At 33.0% G+C, this 26,763-nt stretch overlaps 4 protein-coding genes across 4 annotated transcripts in view; 2 read left to right on the top strand and 2 right to left on the bottom strand.

Annotated features, from left to right (window-relative positions):
• Positions 1-1,605, top strand: part of spz3 (Spaetzle domain-containing protein 3) — a 56,404-nt gene extending 54,799 nt beyond the window's left edge. Inside the window, exon 7 of the mRNA XM_077444370.1 lies at positions 77-1,605. Coding sequence (XP_077300496.1) covers positions 77-233 — 157 coding nt within the window. The 3' untranslated portion in view covers positions 234-1,605. The remainder of the gene's footprint in view (positions 1-76) is intronic.
• Positions 1,606-2,912: 1,307 nt separating this feature from the next.
• On the top strand, positions 2,913-6,999 carry LOC143921703 (protein artemis-like). The gene is made up of 3 exons (XM_077445053.1): positions 2,913-3,570; positions 3,646-4,096; positions 5,157-6,999. Exons 1-3 carry the CDS (start codon positions 3,324-3,326, stop codon positions 5,734-5,736), a joined length of 1,278 nt encoding a protein of 425 aa, XP_077301179.1. The 5' UTR covers positions 2,913-3,323; the 3' UTR covers positions 5,737-6,999.
• LOC143921704 (NFU1 iron-sulfur cluster scaffold homolog, mitochondrial-like) lies at positions 6,066-8,679 on the bottom strand. The gene is made up of 5 exons (XM_077445054.1): positions 8,533-8,679; positions 7,835-8,073; positions 7,485-7,670; positions 7,218-7,405; positions 6,066-7,110 (listed from the first exon to the last, which is right to left on the bottom strand). The coding sequence occupies exons 1-5, from the start codon at positions 8,580-8,582 to the stop codon at positions 6,988-6,990; spliced, it is 786 nt and encodes a 261-aa protein (XP_077301180.1). The 5' UTR covers positions 8,583-8,679; the 3' UTR covers positions 6,066-6,987.
• Positions 8,680-9,658: 979 nt separating this feature from the next.
• Thor (eukaryotic translation initiation factor 4E binding protein thor) lies at positions 9,659-23,307 on the bottom strand. The gene is made up of 2 exons (XM_077444389.1): positions 21,943-23,307; positions 9,659-12,050 (listed from the first exon to the last, which is right to left on the bottom strand). The coding sequence occupies exons 1-2, from the start codon at positions 22,082-22,084 to the stop codon at positions 11,845-11,847; spliced, it is 348 nt and encodes a 115-aa protein (XP_077300515.1). The 5' UTR covers positions 22,085-23,307; the 3' UTR covers positions 9,659-11,844.
• Positions 23,308-26,763: the final 3,456 nt, after the last annotated feature.

Below are 26,763 nucleotides of genomic sequence, written 5' to 3' on the forward strand. Positions count from 1 at the left end.
GTGTTTATTATATCACTCTCAGCAGTACCGATGATATTCATATGAAATTTTTTTATGTGTTTTTTTTATAATTCAGAATGACACAAACAAATCGTTGTGCCGGAGATTGTGGTTGCGAACAAAAGTACAAATGGCACCGTCTCTTGGCCTACGATCCTGATCAGGACTGTGCTGGCATATTCATGGATTGGTTCCTGTTCCCTTCTTGCTGCGTCTGCCGATGTGTACCATAATACATCACTTATTGATGTGACACCATTGAAGACAATGCAAATTATAAATTAATTAATATAAAATGTGCCGTTAAATAAATTTGACGCAATATAGAGAACATTGATATTAAAATAATATATGTGAATACTAATTTATATAAATAATCATTGAACGTTCAAAAAATTAAATTAAAAAAAACGAATTAATCGTGTCGTGTGCTAATGTGTCTCTGTATGTTTGTGTATATATTATTCATGTATGAAATGTATGTAACGATGCGTTTCTACTGAGGCGCCGACAACGATGCCTGCTAATTTTTTAAGCAAATTCAGTCACTGCCTACGAAATATGTACTTCTTAATGATTATCGCATTAAAATATGTCTAATGGTATACAAAACTTCTCAGAAATCAATCGATGCATGAAAAAGTTTAGACTAAAATGAATCCTATAGTTGAAATGTTGTGTATGTATTTTAATGTTAGAGTATTATTATATTGACTTTTATATGAAATATGATCATTCTCGTGTTTTACCACGTTATTCAATGGAATCAGGTTCTGGTTAATGATAAATAATGATTTCATTCATATTAGTGCGAAAATTGAGCATAAATAAACTTATTTATTCATCGCTTTATTACAACACATATTTAGTCATTTGTTACCATTATCATTAATATTATTGATAATTTAAAAAAAAAAACAACTATTTTTTATAAGACAAATATAATATAACCATCCCACTAGAAAACTATAAATCTAGTTAATCTAAATGAATAGTTTATAATATATCATTACTATTATACAACAAACTAGTGATCTCCATCACCATTTCAACAAAATCACTCAAAAAAATATATGAAGACAATCATTTTTTTAAACTTAAATTGCATAATATATGGTTCAAATATGAAGGGAATCAGTTTAATTGATTTTAGTGAATATTTTATATGCCTTAATTGTATGTTATTTAATAATATATTTGTTTCATTTGAAATATTGTACATTTAGTATATTATTATTTTAGCTTATAGGATTTACATAGTTGCCATCAAAATAAAATATTGTACATACATAGATATTAATACAATATTTTAACATTTCATACATAGTAAGTTTTTTTATAAATAAATCAGTTCGTAATTTTTTTTAATATTCTTATGAATTATATTCCAATGCATTCTTACTGCTAGTCTGTTTATGATCAGTCCAATTCGTTTTCCTAAACTAATAGAAAAATCTAGAAATTTTTAAAATTAATGACATGGTAATATACAACCAAGAGTAGCAGTAGGTGATTTGACTATTAATTTATGTGTATTATATTAATTAAGTTAAGCTATTTTCATTTTATACATATGTTTCGATAGAAAAAAGACAATAAATAATCATTTTTATCGATTTCTTATTCCTATTGATGATGCTTACTGCACATAAATTTGAAATTAAATTACAAAAAATAAATATGAAAATACTCGGAAAACATACAATAATCGCTGAACACTTGACTTAAATCAGTAACGCACTCTGGAAGTGGCAGTAAGGCTCGGACTCCCAAATCTAAGGAAGAAATACATAGAAAAACACAAGTCTCACATTTATATAATGATAATAAAACTGAATTTTATTTTTTAGATATTTTATTATCACTTAATACATAGCACTAAATTTGCAAAAACATATGTTTACCTTTTTAGATTAAAATATTACTATTACATAGATAGGAATGAACAGGAACACTGAATAATGTGACAGAGTTCTTATTTTTTAACTTTAAAATCCAAGTAGTCAATGAGCTATGATCTTAGCACGGCCAACAACCATAGAATTTCTCCTGGAAAATCATCTACATATTTATGTATTTATTTGATTATTAAGTATCCCAACCACTACGTGTGATGTGTTTCTTTGTATCAATAAATAAATAAAAATAATTTCAAATTGGTCCTGTACGAATGAGAATTTTATAATTAACAACTCGATCATTATGAAACTAAGGATATGTTACCGATGCTAATCACTATAGTCTGAGAAACAGTTTGTAGGAATATAGAACAGCTTACAGATGGCCAGTGTACAGTTATTGGCCACTTGACCCTGTAACATGACTAAGAACCTTTTGAACCCTCAATATTGGTCCTGTTACTACAAACTGCTACATTATTATACCATCAACTGGTGCATGTGTTTTCACTCGAGTGTTAATAATGGTGGAAACGTAATGTTTCTACTCTTTTCTCGGGAACGTCATTTCAACTTTTTCCAGGAGGATGGAGAAAAAGTTGACTAGTTGGTAGTTGTGATCGACATGTTTAAACTTATTGTCGCTTCTGCTGTTACTGGCCTACAAAAAGGTTTAAATTGTTGGCTGTACTTTTAGTACTGAATAATCAATTTGATTGAGATCCATACATACTTCAAATGACATGCTTATTCCTGGCCGGTAAACGAGTTACATCCCAAATGTGAATCGCTACCAGAATAACCGCCGCTACGAAAATCGCTCGCACGGCTTTCCTATTGCACGAAAATTCGTCGCACAGGAAAATTGCCTTACAGACTGCCCAAAAAAACTGCCCAAATATTGCTCAAAAAAATGCTTTTTTATACGATATTTGGGCAGTTTTCTGTGCGGCAATTTTCATACGACAGGAGACACGCGCGAGTGATTTTCGTAGCGGTGGTAATCCTGAAAGCGATTCACATTTGGGATGTAATCACCGAACCTTTTTTGCCTGGCCAAATCTAGGAGGGGGGCAAAAACTCCCTTCTGAGCCCCCAAGTGACATCCAATCTTTATTCTATATTAGCTGAAGTTAACATAGGGCAGGCTTACATATAATATTAGGATACTTAGTTTCAATATATAAACAGTTAGATTATAACCAAATTAAACATCTCTGAAACGTGCTGGATTTCGTAGATCACACAAAAAATATTTTTTCTATATAAGTTTTGTCATGGCTATGATTATTTTGTTTAAGCCCCTGCTGCGAAGATTTCTGTCACATACAATGTCAAGTTGACAGCTTCTAGTACTCATTCGATAAACAGATATTAACATTTTTACTCTTCAACTTATTTTGATTTTAATGTAAACTTTACAAAATGAGTACTTTTGAAGGAAAACTATTAGAAATTGATGGAATTTCGGTAGACGAATTCACCGGAAAAAATATAACCTCGCGCGCTTTTTTTCTATCGCACTGTCATACAGATCACATGAATGGTTTAAATATTGTATCAAACCATCTCAATAACGATTCATTTATTTACATGTCTCCAATAAGTGCCATCATCATAAAACGTACTTATCCGGAACTGAAAAATTTTATTAGACAGCTAGCAGTTGACGGTGAGTATCCAGATTTCAACATATTTTTTTTTAAATTAGTTGATATCAATATAATTTATTGCGTTATTTTTGTAGAAACTCATTTGATCAGGATTCCAAATGACGAAGTTTCCTACAAATGTGTGGCCGTTACATTAATACCAGCCGGACACTGTCCTGGCTCAGTGATGTTCTTATTTGAGAAGTGTGATGGTATCAGAATTTTATACACGGCCGATTTCAGAATGACCGTCAGTACATTGCAAAAGATCACACATTTCCACAACGACGATGGAAGCACAAAAACCATTCACAAAATGTATTTTGATTCTACATTCTGGAACGAAGACTACACGAATTTTCCAAGTCGCAGTGAGAGTAGTGATTACATATGTAGCATAATAGAAGAATGGATTTCTAAAGGCAAAGAATACTTCGTATCTTTGAGCATATCCGCTAAATATGGTTCAGAGTATCTATATAAGGAAATGTACGAGAGATTAAAAATGCCCATACATGTTAGTAATTTCATGTATGACATATATAGGTAAGTGAGAAGTGTTTTAACATGCCCGAAACAAAGAATTATTCAGATTTTTTGAAGTTTTAAATCGTTATTAAAAAAAAAAGGACTTGTATGTGGTGACACGTAATCTCGTTTACGGATGTTTCGTTCACCGACGGCTCACTTACAGCATTTAGTTCACCTCCATCTCGTTCACTGATGCTTCGTTCACGACCATTGATTCACAAATATTTAGTTCACCGATATTTTGTTCACGAATATTTATTTCACAGACGTTTCCTTCACAAATATAAAATAACTTATGGATGGTGGAGAGTCCTTATCATTTTTTCCATAATTAAATTATTATATCGTTTCGCTAAGATAATTTTTGAAAAAAATCGCTATTTAAAGTAATTTCAAAGGTTGCCACATTAGAATCTCCCATCCTATATTAATTGTTGAAAATTGTGTTTTTTATATTAATATTTAACAAAGATTTATAAAAAGAAGTTCTTCGGTGCTAATCTGGAGGTATGGTGAACGATTTTTTTCAGATCTAACGTGAATTTCAATCCCAAAATAATTATTGATTCAAATACATATATATAACTCGATAACTATTTGAGTTCTGAAAATGAAAAAAAAATAGTATGTATTTTTATATATCGCCAATTCCTTGTTGCTGCTGCACTGCATGGAAAAAGCCGAAAAAAATGAATCGATAACGACTCTAAACCGTTCACTTACGAGTTATTTTATATTTGTGAACGAAATATCTGTGAACGATATGTCCGTGAACCCCAAAGTCGTGAACGAACTATCCGTGCGCGAGATGTTGGTAAACGAAGTGTCAGCGAACGAAATATTGTGAGCGAGCTGTCGGTGAACGAAACATCCGTAAATGGGATATCGTGTAACTCTTTTATTTATACTAAAATTTTATTTTTACATTATTATTTCAATTTTACAGAAAATTTATTTCTACCACTAATCCAAATAGTAAAATTTCAAAATGGTCGAACTAAAATAATCACCTTTGATTTCTGTTATTTTATAAAAATAGTATTAAAAAAAAATTTATGTTTGCATTTAATTTCAGTCAAGTATTGGACATGCGACCTACGGTAACAAACGACCCAAAGAAAACTCAAATTCACAGCTGTTCCACCAATTATTCGTGTTATGCTCATAATATATATTGCTTGGACAATATAAAACAAGCCAATGTGCGGCACGTGCGGCCAAGTGCTCAAATTTGGAATGGATGGGATGAAAAAAGCGACCTATTTAAAGAGAAAAACGATGAGAATTTCATTAACGTGTGCTACTCTAGTCATTGTAGTCATAACGAACTCAAAGAATTCCTTTCGTATTTAAAACCCAAATGTATTGAACCATGCGTTGTTCCAAAGGATAATCCTCATCAATTTTACCAGTCAATAAACGAATATGCGAAAGATTTCATTGAATCGCCTTGCATTTATGAGAAAAAAAATCTGAAATTGAATGTGAATGAAACGGAAAGTTTGTGTGATAGTAAAAATATTTTTTTAAATAACTCTGACTCAGAAAGTGAAGAAGAATCTCTACAAAGAAATACAAATAATAAAATGAAATGGGAAATAACACCAATTCGCGCATTAGTATCAAACAAAAAAATTAAATTATTTACCTTATAAAATGTGATATATGAAATTTGCATAATAGTGAACAATCAAAGATAATAATAACGTACATGTATTTTACATAAATAACAATAGATGAAGTTTTGTGATCATGCGAAAATTCGAACTCGAGATTTTGAATGATTCAAACTCAGAATCGATCACTGATTACGTTTTCATGATCTAGAAAAAATGTGTGTGTGTATTTTAAGGATTTTTTGAACACCGTTAGTCCTTTCGAACTTAAACTTAGAAATTGTTATCGACACGACGTAAATTTTTAAGTTGACCTGAAATGGTACCTCCCCTTATAGGTGTCCCCTTTTTTTTAAGTTTTTGAATTCAATTATTTTCCAAACCGCTAACTGAATCAGACTGAGTTTTTTTTTACGTATAATAGAAATTATAAATTTTATGACCTAATGTTTTTATCTGAACCGGAAGTAGTACTTTTACTGTAGAAAATTGAGGTTTCTTATCTTTTTCTCAGAAACCTTTTTGTTTATTGAAATGAAATTTCATATCTAAAAGTTTAAGCTTAATAATACCCAGTTATTTTTAACATTTGGTAAGCATCCGTCAACCGGAAGTGGAAGTTTACTCTTGTTCGATTTTTCTTTCATTTTTTTCAACCCCTTAAACATGTGTTATCTTCACGAAAAAAATCAAGTATAATTCTTGTATCAATGTGATGAAAATAAAAAAAATCACTAAATTTAATAAACCGAAAGTGGGATGTTTTCCTCTTAGAAAGGTCAAAAATGTTGTAGCCACTATTCTGTCCACACCCCTGAACGTATCAAGCTGAAAATTTATATTTGTATTCTTTATGTATTAACTTAGGGCTGATACGGTTTTGGTCAGAATTCGTAAACCGGAAGTAGTATTTTTTTTTTAAACATTTTCATTATTTTATTTTGACCTTTTAAATTATTTTAATTTTCTTGATATTTATTGTGCATAATACTGATAGTGAATTTAAGTAATAAAAAAAATTTACAAAATCCAACAACCGGAAGTAGAACTTTTGTCTTGTGCAATTTTCCATACATTTGCGCTCAATTTGTATCAAAAATGCCGTCATAGCTATTCGTATTTCATGATGAATATCGAATTTTGTTTTGTGACCTTATTATATTCCTCAAATACATAGATAAAGTCATGGGTTGGTCACATCCGAATTTTATTTTTTTATATGTATGTATACATTTGTACTTATCCAATATGCATTTAAAATTTTAACAAACAGTAAATATACTACACAAATTATTTGATATTATTTTTGCTTTCAAACTCTTCTAAAACCTTTTTTGACACACGATCAGCTTCATCTTCGATTTGTTCCACAGATAAAACTTCTGGGATGTAAAATTGCATCATATTTTGTACCTGAAATAAAATTAATACTGTGTAGATATATGTATAAGGAATGAGGAATATATATAAGGAATGAGGAGAATTTTGATAAAAATACAAAATCAAATATACTGTTTTACCCCATTTTTGAGTGTGACAATAGAACTAGGACAAGAGCTACAAGAGCCTTGCATTTTCAATCGAACTATGCCATCTTTAAAGTCAACAAACAACACGTCACCTCCATCTTCTTGGACGGTTGGGCGAATTCTGGTATCCAGTAATTCTTTAATCATCTGTACGACTTCATCGTCATCTTCATGTATTTCTATATAGAAAAAAGCTCTAGAATTTTCATATAAAGGTCAACTATTATAATAAGTCTAACAAAAAAAATTATACTCAACGAGTATCTCCAGAAGGTTGAACATCTGTAAGTATAGGTAAACCGGTGGCAAAAAAGTCCATAATAGTTGCAAAAATTTCTGGTTTGAGAAGACGCCATTCAACATCTTCGTCTAATTTAGTGACAGTTACAAAATCAGATCCAAAAAACACAGATTTCACACCTTCAATCCTAAACAACATTTTCCCTAAAATTGATAAAATTAATTTAAGTAGATCATAAATATTACTAAATACACTAAAAATCTCTGAAATAATAATTTCGATTCTTGCCAGTAGGTACTTATTCTATGATGGTGTTGTAAATTAATTTTTAATACGAGTCATATTTGAAATAAATTAGACAAATTACCCAATGGACTACAGTAAGCGGCAGCAGGATTAGGGAAATCCATAGTTTGCCCCGGTTCCAAAACTTTTACTCCTGGTAAAAATTTCAAACTGTTCGGATTTGGTGTATCTTGCGTTTGAATGAACATGTTCCTTTTTTGCAATATATTTGGAAAGGAGACGGCAGGGAGTTTCTTCTGCAAAATCTTATTTGTTGTTAACGGAGAATTTGAATGGCATCGGCATTGTGCATAAGTCGGTCTAAAATTATTTAGAATAAATATAATAGCACGTGATTGATGTGATCAAAAATTATAAATCAAACTCTTAGGTTAAACTAATTATATAGATGTGCATTATGATTATGATATGGGTCAGTTTAGTTATGAATGCAGCTTTGATCATGTTTTCACATTCTTTTAAAGCATAATGATAGATTTTCAAAACAGCATTCCATTTTTTTTTAACGATACACTATGTAACAGCTATAAGATTTAACTTTAATTTAAAATCACGTATAAATCAATTTCCAAAACCACCCATTGAAATGTCAATCGGGCAAATTAGTAATATAAAAACTACATCAATTTATAATTGAAAGATAGTAAACCTGAACGAATTATGAAAATTTATCATTTTAATATTCAGTCCCTTCACTTATGCAACCTTAGCACTTAAAAAACGCAATATACAGTAATAAAGTGTTTGAAATTTACTAACTTAAGTATTCTATTTGCTAAAGCAGTAACTCTCCATACGTTCTTTAACATTTTGATATTTCAATGAGCTACCAATGCGTAGTCCATTGACAGCTGTCAAAACGCAGTTAAATTAGACACAAATAACTTTTTGGCCCTAAGCTTTAATAGATCGGTCATATCATTTTCCATTACATACATACTTTATCAGATTCTTACTTAGATTTTATAATTTATCATCTATTTCATTCAATAGACGTTTACGCCTATTATTAAGACATTTATTATTTATAATGTTAAAATAAAATAAAATAAAAAAATGTAGATATACTCACTCACCTAATAAACGTCATATATTTTCCTTCTGCTCTTCCCCTCTTTATTTATAATCTACTTGTAACTAATAGAATTGCACCAGTGTTCAACAGTTTTGCATCGTATTTTTCTCATAGTACATGAATCTATTTGGGCAGTTTTATGTAAGGCAATACGTTGAATGTATTTGGGCAGTTTTATGAGCCGCAATTATCCTGTGCGACGAATTTTCGTGCGACATGAAACCCGCGCAAGTGGCGGTTATCCTGGTAGCGATTCACATTTGGGATGTAAGCCGTTTACTACATATAATATGTGGATATACAGTATATTTATTTACAGTGAATTAATTTATCCAAGCACACAAAAGTATTGAGTGATGTGCCCAAGGTGCTACCATATGTAGATGACGGTTCAATGATTACTGGTCACAAAGTCACTAAAATCTCTATAACGGAACATCTGGCAGCCGAAAAGTCCATCATACTAACTAGAACCTGAGTGCCAAATATTGCGTATTCGCGATTTTAATGGCAAAAATTGTCTTTGTGACCACCACAATGTGACTAATAATCCAATTACCGTAGATGACAACTTGGGATTATTGGTCAGTGCAACTTCTTACATATTCACTCACTCAAGCGTGATCAAACTAGATTAATTACTCATAAGCATAAATTAATTCCTATCTAATTATAATAAAATAAATATTTACTGAAAACATACATAATTAAAATGTGTTTCTCTAAAATTAAATTACGTTGGGCATATGTATGCACAATTTTTTATTCCCCAATATCTTTCATCGAATTTTTATTAGAAATAAAAAGATAGTCGACTGTATGAATTTGTTTTATTGGCACCAGTATGTATATAAATAATATACAATAAAATTATTGCATCAAAATTGCGATTTTGAAATTCACAAGAGAATGAAAAAAAGTATAATTTACTCATCCTCAGAATCATAAAAAATACTCCATACAACATATTCTTAAACAGAGTTCATTTACAAAAGGAAAGAAACTCCAATGGCTTTTTGAATATATAAATCATTCACCACTTAAACCTAGACAAGCTTATAATCTTAGAATACTTAGTATATATACACATATATTTATCACAAAATTCAAGTTGTAAAAGAAAGATCGATCTATCATCTTGCTCTCAAATGTGGACTCCAAAAAGCTTCTATAAATTTAAATAAGCGTAAAAATTTTCTTGTCGAATCTTCAAATAAAAACTGTAAATTTAAAGTTGATTCTAAAAAATGAATGTGTCCTTTACAAAATGTTTGAAAGCACAACTATTGTATTTTTGTCAAGGATTTTTTTTTGCATTAGATGAATAAATACAAACGAAGTAGTTTAGTGATATTAAAATGCGATAGTGAAAAATGGACTAGTCAAACATATATATGTACAATTACTTTTAAAGTCTTGCGATAAAGCCTACATTTAAAGCTGGACAGTGAATATGTAAATGCATTACTCGAAAACAAAATACGATGAACATATGTAAATTCTTATATAATATTTTGATGTTAGGACGAGCAGCTTACGCTTACCAAATTTAATAATTACAGATAATTGTAATGCGAATAACTCGTTCATAAATATTTTTAAATCCATGATTTTTTGCAAACAGTATAGAATACACTTCTGTAGTCATAGGTGAAATTTTAAGTAATTGTAATAACTTAAAATCTTTTACATGTAGTCAGAATTTTACAAAAAAAATCACAAATATTAATCATCTTTCTAATATTAGAAAAATTAAACTCTATATAACGGTACAACAATTAATAATTTTGGATAAAAAATTAATAATTCATAACTTTGAATATATACGAATTATCTAAAACATTTATAGATACTATAATTCAATATTTTCTACATCCAATGGCGCAAAATCTATTTGAAAACATTATATCAAGTGTTAATCTAATATTCCAAAAACCAATGATTATAAACAGTTATCTAAATACAGATCCCAGGGATATTTACTGATGATCATTAAGAATTTGTATATCGTAATTTCCAATTTAGCTGTTGATACATACAATATGTATATTTTTAGGATTCTTTAAATATCCATTTATACGATAAAATATCTAATTTTATCACAAAGCATATTTTTGTAAACAGAATTGTCATATAATTGGCTTACGATTCCATATTTTAATGTGTTAACTATTCTCAGGACAATAATATTGCATCTATATTTTATTGTTTATAAGATTCATAAGAATGTTTTAGAAAATTCTATGTAACATTAAGCCAAAATACTTATGTATTTTACAAAATAATTCGGAAAACAACTCTGGACGTTTGCGAAACATTTTTTTTAATATATAACGGCATATTTGCAATGGCAAAAACAAATGCAAACATCGTTTACAATTACCAAGAGTATTAAAAATTATTATATTTATGCAGACAATTCCTAAGCTATTTATTGTTAACAAAAATATTAAAATCAACAAATCGAACATTATATCAAAGTATCTTGTTTTCTGTCTACATTTTTTTTATCTTATTGATTTAAGAGACTAAAGTCTTTAGTATCAGCACTGTAAAATGCATAAATTGTCCAATAATTTGTACTTCACATTCTTGGATTGGAACTTTATGTTTGTGGTCATGTTCATCATCGATAACACACCATAAGAACCGTGGAATGATAGTGAAAAATAGTACTAGAGAAGTGACTACTTTTCAATACATTGAGAATGTAAGAAATACAAAAAAAAAACTCATTATATTTTCCTTTGTTTCGGTTTACAAAATCATTCTCTGATATACATATATACTAACAATATAAATATCATTTCAGTCACAAAGTAACGGGAACAATAACAAAACTTGAAGTTTTTTTTTAAACGAACATAAAAACGAAAACTGTGGAGTGAAATCTATCGTATTCATATAATAGTATCGAGAGTGAAAATGCAAACACAATTGAGAGCATTTCGACAAAGCGTAGGATAACGCATACTTTTAAGTTGTGAGAGAAATGTTTACAGTTCCATATCGAACTGCTCGTCGAGGTGCGGATCTTCAATCACCGGAGCGTGAGCCACAGCCGGTGCACTCAATGCTGACGGTGGAGACGAAGGTGCTCCTCTCATCAAACCGGCGGGCAGTGAGCACCGCGGTGGGGTTTTTGAGATCGGAGAATTACGAAGGTTCATCATAAACGCACGCTCGTATACTATGCGTGTACCTGAAATTAAATTAAAACCAAAAATTAATTTTTTGAATCTCCACTTAACTCTACATATCAAATAACTGTAAAATATAAGTATAACACGATAATACATTACAAGGCTTAATAATAATAAATAGACATTCAGACGTTGATAAGATATCAGATCGTAAAATGTCTCACAGACAAATGAGTCGTCTAGTTCCAAAACCCGGTATCTGCATATTTGGTCAAAACTGAGATAAAAATGTATTCCGATTCTAGGAATATTTTCACACAATACTGTACACTTGATTTCATTCTAAAACCAAGTTAAATGACTAAAAAAAAATATTTAAAATCTTGTTTTGTTCCAAAGAACGGCAAAAATTCTTTCTGTTTATTCGAATTAACGGCAAAACTGCCGACAGCCAAACAGAACACTGCATATGGCAAGATGGCGGTCATTTCGGCTGGTTACCTAGGTGCAACTGTCATTCCGCATTTCCTTCGTAATTGCTGTTATCATGGACAATCTGTCTCGAAGTATGGAAGAAACCAAAGATGGAGATACAAGAAAGAAAGCAATCTGAAAGAAATCGTGAGCAAAAGAACGGAATCGCCGTGAAAGGACAACTCGGGAACAAACACCGGCAAAATCGTTTTCAAGTCTTAATATTTCATTAAATCTCAAAAATTTTCCAAAAAACTGAATTGCAAAATAACTTAAAATCGTATATCTTCCATTAAAATAAAACTTTGTTAATGAAATCCACTAAATAAAGTTGTGGCAGAAAAACTGCGTTTACCAACAAATGAGTGAAATGCTTCTACCGGGTTTTGGAACTAGATGACTCAAATGTTTATTGTCATAAACTCAATACAATTTACCATTACTTATTAACACTTTGGTGGACACGACTGCAATTGCAGTCATTTTTTTGTATGCTCGTGGGACACGACTGCAATTGCAGTCGTCCGTGCGTGTGTGCGTGCATCCATGCGTGTGTACGTGCGTCCGTCCGTGCGTGTGTGCGTGCATGCATCCGTGCGTGCGTGCGTGTGTATTTGCGTGCGTCCGTCCATCCGTGCGTGCGTGCTACGATTTCGATGTGTGTGTGTACATGCATGCGTGCGATTTTGATTTCGATGTGTGCGTGTGCGTGCATCCATGCGTGCATGCGTGCGTTCGTCCGTCCGTGCGTGCGTGCGATTTCGATTTCGATGTGTGTGTGTGTGCGTGCGTGCGTGCGTGCGATTTCAATGTGTGTGTGTGCGTGCGTGCGTGCGTGCGATTTCAATGTGTGTGTGTGCGTGCGTGCGTGCGATTTCGATTTCGATGTGTGTGTGCGTGCGTGCGTGCGATTTCGATTTCGATTTCAATGTGTGTGTGCGTGCGTCCGTACGTGCGTACGTGCGTGTTTCCGTGTGTGCGTGCGGTGTTACGCGCACAAAATTTCAATCACGCGACAACTGGCTCACGGGCATTACCGAATGTGCCGATACTGGTGGTATCAGTATTTGACCGAAAACAAGCCTTTGGAACTACCGGTACTACAAACTAAACAAATGCTTTTGAAAATCCGCAGATTTGTCAAAATAACTGTTGTGGGCTTTTGTCGCGTGAGTGAATTTTTGTGCGCGTAACACCGTTGAGTCCGTGAGCCAGTTGTCGCGAAACCGTTTGTAACGAACCGTCCACTTGTTTTTTGTATATATGTATCAGTGGCGTGCGGTCCATGGATGCGGTGGATGCGGCGCATCCCCTATAACTTTAAAAAGCCAAGAGTATTTTTAATAAATATTTGAATTTCGCTTCGATGTATTCTTAGTGATGTACGTGATTATTTATTTATTTATTTATTTATTTATTTATTTATTTAATAGTTTTGGACCATTGTGGCATTACAGGAAGAACCTAATGCGCCACAATGGCCTACATTTGAAAAATATATAAAAACATGATATAAAAACAAGTAAACTGTAAATAAAGGAAAAAAGCAAAAGCAGAAAACATGGTAAAATAAAATTACAAAAAAAGTAACAAAAGGAAAATAATACATCATTCAGAGAGAAAAAAAAAATAACAAAAGTGTAAAAATTAAAAATAAAATCCATAAATCCCATTCTTTGTTTACACTGATCAAAATTAAAATAGTATATAAAAATGTACAAAAGAGAAAGAAAAAATAAAATAAAATAAAACAAAATATGAATAAAAAATAAAATCACAGCGAGGCCCAAATGGAAGAGAGTAGATTAAGATTCCACTCATTCATCACATTCAAATTAAGAAAGTAATGATGAGCGCAGGTTACCAGATAAATATGTTAAGATAATATCCGACAATCTACGCTCCCCAAGGTGGAAAATATCACATTCAGGGACAGCAGCAACGATTTCATTGAGAAGTCGAATAGCTCTTGGAATAGGAGCCATTCGAAAAAGAACTGTGCGAGCAGCAGGTACAACCATTAAATGATGATGTCTACCACGCACATAATTATTAGGGACATAAAGTCCCAACTGTTCCAGCAACAACGGGCATGACGTATTACCACGCAATAGCTGGAGAACGAAACGAATTAACGAGAAGTTTCTCCGAAGTTCAAGGGAATTATACCCAAGCATGCCCAAAAGGAAAGGAGTAGGATAGAGATATGGGTAGTACCCATACTCTTTCTTATAAAGAAAACGAAGAAATGCTTTTTGCACTTTTTCTATAATAAGAGAGTAGTTTGCTTCGTGCGGATTCCACACAATTGCATTATACTCTAGCTTACTTCTAACAAGCGAGTTGAAAAGCAAGCGAGAAGACAAGGGGTTGGAGAATAATCTAGCATATCTCAAGACAAATCCAAGTCGACGAAAGGAAACGTCAGCGATTGTCTTGATGTGGTTGTGAAAGGTGAATTGAGGATCAAAAGTGATACCCAAGTCGACCATTGATTCCACGCGCTTCAACAATACGGATCCAATGGAATATCCGTGACAATAGAGCGAATTCGCACGTCCATAACTCATAATAGCACATTTACTAGTATTCAGTTCAAGCCCTAAACTGGAACTGAACTCTAAAACAGCGTTAATATCAGCTTGAAGGAGAGAGGCTTGCCTCTCATCCTTAACAGCAAAGAATAGTTTAACGTCGTCAGCAAATACATTATGATGTAGTATATGATATATATTTCACATATCACGTGTTTTTTGTTACATGATGCATTATATAGGATCTTTTGATAATTTTTATTAAGGATTCGCATAGGCCGCATTCGCATAGGCCGGCCACAGGCGAGTGACGCTGGCGAGTAGACGCTGAGTGAAGTGCGCGCGCGTCATGGATTCGGAGTCGCGACCGATCCCATTTGCGCATGCGCACAATGAGGCTGTCATATTCGCGCGGACGCGTTGACACTTGTTTAACCTCTACGGTGGATTCGGTTTCTCTGTTTGCTTATCTATTGAGTTTCACTTGGAAGCCGCTGTTGATCGATATTTCCGCACGCTACGTCCCAAGTTATTTATCAAAAAGCTAGCCGATTCATTTCTTTAGACGAAGTTAATCATTTATACTGTAAGTTGGTTATTTTTTACTTTTGAATTAAGTTTTCATTTAAATTAGTTTCGTCTAACTTTATTTTTAGTTTACTGTTCCACTACTTACGAGTTTTCATTATTGCCTTTAATATGGATATCGAAAATAACAATGAGAGTGGACTTGTCGTCGAGATCAATAATAATTGCAATTGTTTAATTGAAAATGTGCTGAAAAGAAGATTTGCTTCTCTCCCATTTAATGAAAAGGAGATTATTGTTAAGAGCCCCAAACCCACACCAATATTAAATATTCAGTCTAAAACAAAAACATTTAAAAGGTATTTTAACACAGAAACATACGAAAAAATTTCATGGATTTGTGGATGTGCTCACTTAACGAAATTATTCTGTTGGCCATGTATTTTATTTTCTCAAGAAGTGAATGTCTGGAGTAAATTTGGATTTTCTGACCTAAACAATTTAAGTAAATCGCGCAAGAGACATGAATGTTCTCAAGCTCACATATGTTCTGCTGCTCAATTTAAAAAATTTGGAAAGGGACCTCGTATAGAAAATTTTTTAAGTGCTCAATTTAAAGCAAATATTGAAATGCACAACAAAGAAGTTACTGCAAATAGATACATTTTGTCGAAATTAATAAGCGCGATCTGTTTTTTAGCAAAACAAGAACAACCTTTACGAGGACATTTTGAGCACCAGGAATCGGAAAATAGAGGGAATTATATTGAATTGCTGTATCTGTTGAGTGAATCAGACATAAAATTGAAAACTCATTTAGATAACTCTACGGTGTTTACTGGACTATCGAACCATATACAAAATGACTTGGTATCCGCAATATCAAAAGTCTTGCTAGATGAGATTAAAACTGAAATACGTGCATCAAAATTTGTTTCCATAATTGTGGACGAATCTACAGATATCAGTCGCAAAGCTCAGCTATCTACTATTTTTAGATATGTAGATGAAAATAATGAAATTCAGGAGAGATTTGTTGGATTTGTCGATGTTAGTCCCAATAGAACAGCTAATGCTCTTTTTCAGCACATACGTGAGACCTTGGAAGAATTTGGTTGTTTGGACAAATTAATTGCACAAACGTACGATGGAGCGGCTGTAATGTCCGGGGAGCATAATGGAGTGCAACGAAAAATTCGAGATATTTGTCCTAATTCTTTATTTGTCCATTGTTACGCTCACAGATTGAATTTAGTTTTGTCGCAATCTGTTAAACATATATCCGGATGCAAACGTTTTTTCAGCCGTATGTTGTCATTTTCAACTTTTTTTTGTAAGTCTTCAAGAAGAATTTCCCTTCTCGATTGTCAAATAAAAAAACGATTTCCCACTGCTGCCCCTACACGATGGAACTACAATAGCAAAATTTTAAATATGATATTAGAATATCAAACAGAATTAATGGAAATATTTAATCAAATAATTAATGACGAAGACGAATGGGATACTGATGCTGTCATAAATGCTGAAGTCCTTCATCGTTATTTAAAAGAGTTTGAATTCAATTTCAATTTGCATTTATTTTCTGCAATATTTAATTCGGCAGATTTTTTATTTGAAATTTTACAAAAAAAAACCTTTGACATATCGTATTGCGTAAGTGAAATTAAAAAATTTGTAAAATATTTAGATAACAAAAAAGACGATTTTGATTCATTGTGGAACAAAGTAATAACTAAAAATTTTAATAGAAAAAGAAAATATGCTGAATGTGAAGAAGATGTGAAAACAACGTATAAACTTCACTATTCTGAAATTTTAGAAACTCTTTCAGTAAATACAACCAATCGATTTCGAGATATCGAAAATTTAAAATTTCTCGAATTTTTTAACGTCAAAAAATTTAAAGAATATGAAAATAATTTTCCAGATTTCCTATTTAAATCACTCCACCTAACTTATGGAAAATACTTTGATTTTATGAAATTAAAAAGCGAATTAATTTACATGTACTCAACGCAAGATTTTCATTTGAAATCTATAAATGACGTAAAGGAATTAATTGTGAAAGATGATCTAATAGACGTTTTGGAACAAGTATTTAGTTTAATACAATTAATTTGTACGATACCTTCCACGAGCGCATCGGCTGAACGATCATTTTCGACTATGAAAAGAATTAAAACGTTCACCAGAAGTAGTCAAAGTGAAGAAAGACTCTCTGGTCTTGCTTTAATTGCAATCGAAAAGAAAATAATGTCAAATTTAAAAAACAATAAAAAATTCTATGATGCGGTTATCGATGAATTTTGTAAAAAGGAACGAAGAATAAAATTAAATTTTAAAAAATAAATTGGTCGGTTTTTTTTTTCAAACAAGGGACAGCATCCCTTGTTTGAAAAGTCACCGCCCGCCACTGATATGTATGTACATATACATGTTTACTGCGCCCGACAAGTCTGTGCTTACAGGCGCGAGTGAAAAAGTAAGTTGGTATGCCTACACATCACAACAGTGTATTTCAGTTGTTTTTCACAATAGTGTTTTTCAGTTGTTTTTCACGACAATACATACGATTTTTTGTATAAATAAAAAAGTTAGAACAACTGCTTATGATTATTATTACTTTTACTACTAGTTGATGTTTATAATATGTATGTACTCCAAGTCGATGTATCGCAAAAATCAAATTATTCACCAAAATTAATGTATCTTATTTAGAAATTAGAAATTAAAATTACGAATTTGTACGCCCCCCACTTCCTATGCTGAAATCAAACATCAAATCAAATACGATATGACCACGATCACCAAGCACGACCATTCGCAACGGCGACCGGTGGCCTTCTGGCGAAGTAGAAGCGACTATAAGCGATATACGATAGTTGTGGGTTTCAGTGATGGTTTATCTATGTTTTAAATGTTCATGAAATGCATCGATAATTGGTGTCCCACGCGAGGCGCAAGTAATTTTGAAGTGTTAAATATGCCGCATGTTAAATATACGAAAGCGTTAAATATGCCGCACATATGTATGTATGTCGAATCGAAACGACTATTACAGTACGGCGAGCGTTATCGCAGATACACAGACACACAGAACAGCGATATTATAAATATGATCTACTATTTACTATTGTCTAAAAAATTTCCCTTTGTAGAGATATCTATAAAAACTGTACTTTTCCATGTTAGTTATTTGTATCAATTTTACGAGATTATTTAATGAGTCAAATTAAAACATAGTATAATAAAAAAGATGGATTTTCAAAACAAAGGTAAATAATAATAAAAAATTGTAGACTATTATAGACAGTATACTCTCGATTATCCCATATATACCTATATTTAAATAAAATAAAAGCTCGTTGAAAACGATTTACTACTTGTTGGCATAATTTGTTTCTACACAAAGGTTAACCAAAAGAAATAAAAATTTTGGAATTAAAAATCGCGTATACACTTTCATCGATCATAATTGTTATCAAAGGTCTCCCCATTGTCTGAACGTTTTTGGTTAAGGCTTCTAATACGGCATTAGTCACAACGCAATATCAAATATTTGGAAATATCTTTGGAAAAATTCAACTAATGGGGATTGGAATACAAACAGAACAAAAGATGTTAGGAAAATCAAATTGGCGTGTATATATAAACAGACTTATGCATGTATATACATACATATCATATGAGCATATGTAGCATTCAGAACGATGACAAAAGAAACACCTATCGATCTACACGTACGGATTAAATTCGCCTGCGCTACTTCACCCAAGTAAATGTATTGGTAGGTCAGGAACGAAGCTCGAACGAAAATAGACCTTCTAAATGCGATATCCCTTGTCTGAATAACCAAAATTGCATGAAATCCAAGGTTTATTAAGTTCACATTTGATGTACAGACAAATATAGCACCTGACATTAGGGTTGTAAGGTGGAAAATCGCTTGCTCGATATGAACAATAACATGCGTCAAACCTTAATCGGGCGCAGATATAAACTATGCGCACATCGAGTATCAACAATTTTAAATTAAAAAAAATTATCAATGGGATTCGAAGCACGTACAATGGACCTCGCGAGTAGTTACACGTCGGACTTATCATTGATATTATATTATACACGTAGGCGTTAATGTCAGTGCACTTTCGATGCAGACGAAACATGGCAACGCCGTAACATCGACGAAGACAGGTAGTCGGCCATGTTGATGCGATCAGACAGCAAAACGCAACAGACATCACAATGTTACAGTAATCTATTACGAAATTTTTTAAAATGCATATTTTTTAAGATTGCCTCGGCAATTATAGCAATGATAAAATTAACAAAAAAACTTTTCATTTCGATTGCACAAAGAAAAAAAAGACTGGTGTTGACTTGGGTGCCATAATTAAAGTTTTATACTGTAAACGAGTTCAATTAAGAATAAAGGCGACTCATCCATCCCGCAGACGTTTTACAACAGTTGACGCCAAATACAAACAATACTGTAGTACCCACACATGTCATTATTTTTATCGTTCAACAAAGCATGAACGTGTATTCAAAATTTAAAGAATCTTATCCCAGAAAAATGAAATAAGAATTTAAAATGGAAAAAACAATTTGCTAGTAGAATTGATTTTCGAAAAAAAATGTAATAATGAAATTCAAAATCCTGTAATCAATACAAATTACAATGAACCAAACTAATGGTAAGTACATATTAGTCACAAGGTAAAATAAACAAACATAAGGCAACGCGTATTTGCAAGGCAGCACGTAGCCCACTCTCGACTAAAAAGCATCAGAAGGGCAGAGAAATGGCATCGATAAGGTTAACATATTTATATTATATTTAGACCACAATCTAAATATGTATAATACATTATTGTTATTGAAGACTTGAAATAAAAATGTGTATTTAAATGAGGAAGAAAACGTTTTACATACAGTATTTTACAAATTCTGCTGATCAGGTTTAAATCGATAAGAAAATACATACATGAAATTGTAAAAATCTTATGCATATGTATTTTGGGTACATTCATGGGTTATTTCGTGGGGGGGAAATATGTCCCTTTTACTTAAGTGAATTTTGAAATAAAATACGACCTGATGAGATAAAAGCAATGTATCACTGTATGTACTTGTACATATAACATAATAATCTATTTTTACGAAAAACGAATAGAAGCAGGAAACAAAAGCCGGCAAGAAAACTGGAAGATGTGCGACTTTCGCCATTTCACTTTCAGAGTAACCTTGAACGTTCACTGACCGTGACCTGAGAGCAAAGCGTGAACTAAAACACATTTCTTTGTTTCTGAATAAATGCAAGCGAATCGCCATTTCATGAATCGGTCTAAAATTCATGAATCTCCAATACATTCACCTTCGACGAATCTGAACAAATTTCTAAAACACAGCGGAATTGAAATATTAACGGACAACTTCAATAACATTACACATTTATATAATCTCGCACATTTGTAGGTCAGCTATAATTATGACGACATTACAACAGTTGTTCGAGTGGGGTTAAAAACCGGCGAGCATGCGGCCTTGGAAAATAGCATGCGTCTATTTACTAATTTATTTACAGTCGAACTGTAGTAATTCTTATTAACTTTTAGTAAATTGTAGAATAGATGTACCTTTCAGAATGTGAATGGGTCTGTGGTGTTTAATATTGTAAAAATTAATTAGGCATCGAATGAGAGAAAACTACTCGTGCGGAGCGGCAACGTAGCTTACAATAAAAAAATTCGACAGATCAAGGTTTACGCAAGAATGACCGAATCGAATCGTCGATTCCAAAATGGTAAATAAATAATGCATTCTATATATTTTTTTATTATGCAGATCACAATCAAAACAAATTATTAAACTGATAACGAACACTGACGGAAATGCTTTTATACAATTAAAACAAAGCCGCAGAACGCACCGGCACGACTATAAAACCAAAATATAATATGTAATTTAAATACACCCAAACAACTTCTCAGCGACCTCGCATTTTCGCATCGACAGTCAACGCGAAACAAATTATCATCAGCTTACACTGGCACATTTTGAAAAATGAATAATAAATTGTGCAAATTTTAGTAGGCGAGCTTTCGCCTTGCATAGTAACACAAACACACGCACCGGCTACAAGCTATATTTACTAAAACTATTTATATTCGTCGCTCGCATGGTGTGCACAATAATTTTAGAACGTTTCAAAATAACTAAACATACATGTATTAAAATCTTATAAAATAAAGAAATACGCGAAAGAACGACTGCGCACTAGCCGAGACATTCGCGTACCGGTTTTTTTCTCCGTGTTTGTTCGCCAGCGCTGTAAACACGCGTAAAATAAACACTCGGAGAGGAATTTATCGGCGTAGGAATTTTGGAGTTTTTCTTTGGCAAAACTCACCTCCAGGAGTGGTGGAGTAGAGGGTTCCTCCCGGCGTGCTGGAGTAGACGTCGGGCAATTGAGACGGGTCGGTGACCAGCATCCTCCTCGAGGGGATGACCTGGCTCTGGGTGACCTGTCTGGCTATGGGAGACGCCGACATTGTCGCGGAAATACTTTTTCGGAAGGGATGAAGCACTAAAACGTGCCGAATTCGAGGCGAGGCTAATTTTCTACAACGAAAAGTGAGGATCGAGTTGGCAGTGCGTTAACACGCGGTCGCAGTTGCGTAACTCGAGATAAGTAGGAATCGAGCGAACGACCAGCGACAGACGACAGGCGACCAGATTTGACCGAACTGCAACCGCAACCGCAACCGCAACCGCTACCACCAACGACAACTGGCAACTGGCAACTGCGTAGTCGTCGAGGCCGTTCGATAATATATACGGGGAACTGCTTCTCTGCGAGCGAATCAACTGTGGCTCGCGGTACCCACTCAGGGGGCCCCTTCCATGTCGGGCTCAGATAAACGAGCGTGAACAGTTACTATATAATTTCAATTTCATTTTATAACTGCTGAAAGTATTTTTAGGCGTGCCTGTAAATTTAATTAAAAATTAGAACATCAGTGCAAAAATGGGCCCACCATTGTCGTTAAGAGGGCTGTACACCCGAAACCTTAATTTTGTTACCGTTCCTTTCTTCGATATATATATTGAGTGTATGTATATATTGAGTGAATGCGACAATATATATCAATATATATATATTGAGTGAATGCGACAGTTTCGCTTCGACCAGATAAAACGTATTTTAAATTGACAAAATCGAGGTTTCGTATTCTACTATTTTCACCTCCAAAACTAGACCAATTTAAAAAAAAAATCATCATCGGTATGAGAAAGATAGTTTCTGTGCATCTATCGGCGTATTTTTTTTAAAATCGACCGTTAAATAAGCACGCTGGACCCGTTTCGTGGGTGTAAAAAAGAGGCGATTTTATAGATGTTTGGCGGCTCCTATGTCCTATAAAAAATAATTAATCAAAAAAATAAAACGATAGATGCACCCCAATGGTGGATATCCATAGCATATTAAAAACTAATTTCTCTAGTGCCATAATTGAGGAAGGGAGAAGTATAGTACGTTTGTATGGACAAGGTGCTGCTGTCCAGCCCTCTTAATTCTATGGTCGACCTTTTTATTTTTGCTCTCTAGCTTTGTAGTTTGCCCTCTTTCACATGATCAGTCTAAAGCCCGGACCCTGAGGGGGCTGTCTATTGTTCAAATGTTGTAAATGCATTGTTAAAGGTTTGCCGAACCTTTTTTACAAAGGATTTACAACAATTGAACAATAAACGGCACGCTTCCGGTCCTACCTCTAATGATAACAATTCGAACTAAAAAAATGTCTGAAGTACTTAAAAGCTTTTAAACTATAAGTACTTAATTTCAATTAGCTTAGTTAATAGGTATTCTGACTAATAGTAAGCGTATATGCTTTAGCATATACGCTTATTTTATTTCTATTAGAAAAGTGAGCCTACTATCAAGGAGAATGAATAAACAAGGTGTGACTTTTCTTATAGCTTTAATAAAGTGTGATTAAGTGATAAGGTGTAATTTTTCTTATAGCTTTTTTAATGTAATAAAAAAAAATTTTTTACGGAAAAATTTAAAAAAAATTTGTCCATCATCCACAGTGTCCAAAACTCTCCTTCGGTTTTTCTATTTTTTAACATGGGATGCACATCAAAACGCCTCCGTGCTTTTTTATTGCCTTCTTGAGCTTCTTCTTCCAACAACAACGCGATTATACATCATTTTTCGTTCGATAAACGCCGAAACATTTTTGTTGATTTGTATTCTGACGCGTAGCTACGAATGCACGTGTATGCATTAATATTGTAAGTACTCGACAATACGACGTAAGCAATATTGCGCCGTATCGTCATGGCCTGTAATGTATAAGTAAGCCGATTTTGCCTTGCACTCGGCCAAAGTGCGGTAAACGTGACGTGACCGCGACGTGTAGGTAGATATGAATAGAAATGTAATAAAATGACATATTTGAAACGGAGTCGTGCAGTGCTGAAGCCGTGCAGTGCTGTTAAGTATGAACAGACCTTTACCGGCGTGTTTTTGTTTTATTTCAATTAAAATTTTTGACTTTGTGTTATGAAGTACATATATAAATAAAACCTCTTTGAAAATTCGTTTCATAATAAGTCTATTCTTTTATGGTTTATTTATTATTATGTTTAATTTTGTTTAATCATTATCGCCTTTTCGTATTATCTCCATTGTTCGTTGGGTGACATTTTTTTTAAACAAAGCTTACAATTGCATTGTTTAATTTTGATTTTGCAAACTTTTGTATCGTCATTTAACTATTGAAACGTTGGATGAAGTAATTTAAAATTTTCAACAGAATAAAAAAGATGATTGAAAAATATTTTTATTTTTATTTTGCATAAATATATTTTGATATTATCCAGTTAAAATTATATAATCCAGCCAGCAGCGTGGCTCGGTCGTTAAGCTTCTGCTTAACACTGAGAGGCGCCGAGTTCGATCCCTTGAGCTGACCTCGATTGAAAAGAATTTTTCTGAGTATATCTGTAATGCTGCTGGTCAGACCAGGATTTGTGACTCCTGGTTGATCGTTTCCTATCAGAGTTTGCCAATTTTCTCTGATTTCATTGTTGAAACGATTCCCGATTAAAAATTAGCTAAAAATCCTTCCTACCCACTATGTCACCACTATTTGAGTATGATTAATGTAAATATTACAATAAAAATGTATGTACAATTCATAGATGTCTCGTTAATTGTCGAGTTTAAGTCAGTGTCTCGTAATTTAGCGACTTATATAATAAAAAATGCTGTATTGTTTGTAATTTGGCCAGGAAGGCGCATTGGGGTTTACCTGTAATGCCTTCCTGGTATGAAATAAAATAAAAATAAAAAAATAAAAAATAAAATAATAATAATACATATCTTATTTTCTTCTATTTTGCTTAATGCACATTTATTGATCATTTAAAAATAATTTTAAGTTAAAAAATGAGTTTTAATTGCAAATGTAAGATAATTTTCAGGTCAAATGAGGTACTGCAACACAATCTTTTGACAGTCACTGCCGCACGTACACAAAGTCACCCCACCGACGTACGCAAGCCAAATATAAGGTCTTGACAGCTAACCTATACATAATAATATTTTCATCTTTCGATAATCATAATTCAAATTCTTGCAAACGTCAAAATTCTCTCAAATCCATTATGAAAATAGCGAGAAAAGCAACCTAGCAAAACGTCGTTTACGACCATCATGCTTTCGCACGATCAAAATAAACGAGCACGTGGTCGGCCGGTCGCCATATTCGTGGAAAACATTGCGCATTTCGCACACACTCAAAGCCGAAATCTACTATTGCGTCACTTTAAATAACGCGATAATATATGGTCGACAATATGCTGAAGATTTTTCGCTATTCGTCGACATTTTTTTCCTTTTGTAAACATAAACAAACCGAGCTTGCGTTTAGGTTATGTTTTGAAACGTGGATGTTTAGTAAGCACAGCTGGCCGACGTGGAGGGGAGGGGAAGTGGAAACGGCAAGTGTGAGGTACACTGGAAAGTGGGGGGGGTACTACCGTCCATTAACAATATAATGCTCACAAATTATGTAATTTACATAATTTAAATATTTTTTATAATAAAGTGAATATTCAAATTAACATAACGACGCTAGCAAGTGCAATGGATATGTTTACGCATTTATTAAATACTTAAAAAAATATATCCGTGTTTTATCGCGCGATATGCGACCACGTCCTACCCAATCTCGTTATTTATGCGCGTCATTTTATTACGGCCAAAAAATTTGTAAGTAACTAATGTTGTTTTGGGAAATATAAAACTATAATTTCAAAACAAATAGTTTCATTATAATAAGATTTTATGATTTCAGCTAAGATTTAGTATTTAGACACATTGTACTTACTTACATACATATATACTACAAGTGCACTTACGTAAAAGTTAGGATACGCATAGACTAAATTAATATGACCCATATTACTTATATAAAACGTGCGACAGATGGTTTATGCTATAAATTGATTCGCAAATTTGCATTGAATATTTATATACTGGTGAATTCCTCGCGTACGCTGAGCGCAATTTAAATTTAATATTGAATTGCGCATATTAAATGAAAGTAGTATAATTTAAGCACAGTACATATTTGAATTTATTTGAAATGTTTGATTATTTTATCTATTTACGTCGTTTTTTATAAGTTTCAATGTCCTATGTTTAATACTTTTTTTGTCTACGGCAGGGGTCTCTAACCTACAGCCCGCGGGCCGGTTTCGGTCCGCGAGCACTTTTCATCCGGCCCTCGGCTCTTTTGACCAGATTGAGAAATTTTACACGAGAAAAAATATTTTTAAAATATTCCTTTCACGATTTGGGTCAAAAATATGGCTTTCAGGGTTCCAGGTAGTTAAGCCCAAATGTCTCTTGAGGGAATCCTAAATAACGTTTGGGATTCTATAAATTGAGCAAAAAAAAAAGCGACTTTTTGGAAAAGCAGTATAGTTCATCTTTTGCACGTGCACACTGTGAACATTCAAGTTCTCTGAAAAATTGTCTTTTATCACTTTATCAGGATAAGTGACGATTTATCCGAGTATTCGGACATTTCTTCCAAAATTCATTTGATATTGATATCAACGATCTAAACGTAGAATATTTTCGATTGGAATTAATCGATCTTCGAGCAAATGATGATTTAAAATCATTATTTTAAAAATTAATTCTAGTCCAGAT

This window comes from Arctopsyche grandis, chromosome 13, assembly GCF_051622035.1.
Source record: "Arctopsyche grandis isolate Sample6627 chromosome 13, ASM5162203v2, whole genome shotgun sequence".
Taxonomy (NCBI): Eukaryota; Metazoa; Arthropoda; class Insecta; order Trichoptera; family Hydropsychidae; genus Arctopsyche; species Arctopsyche grandis.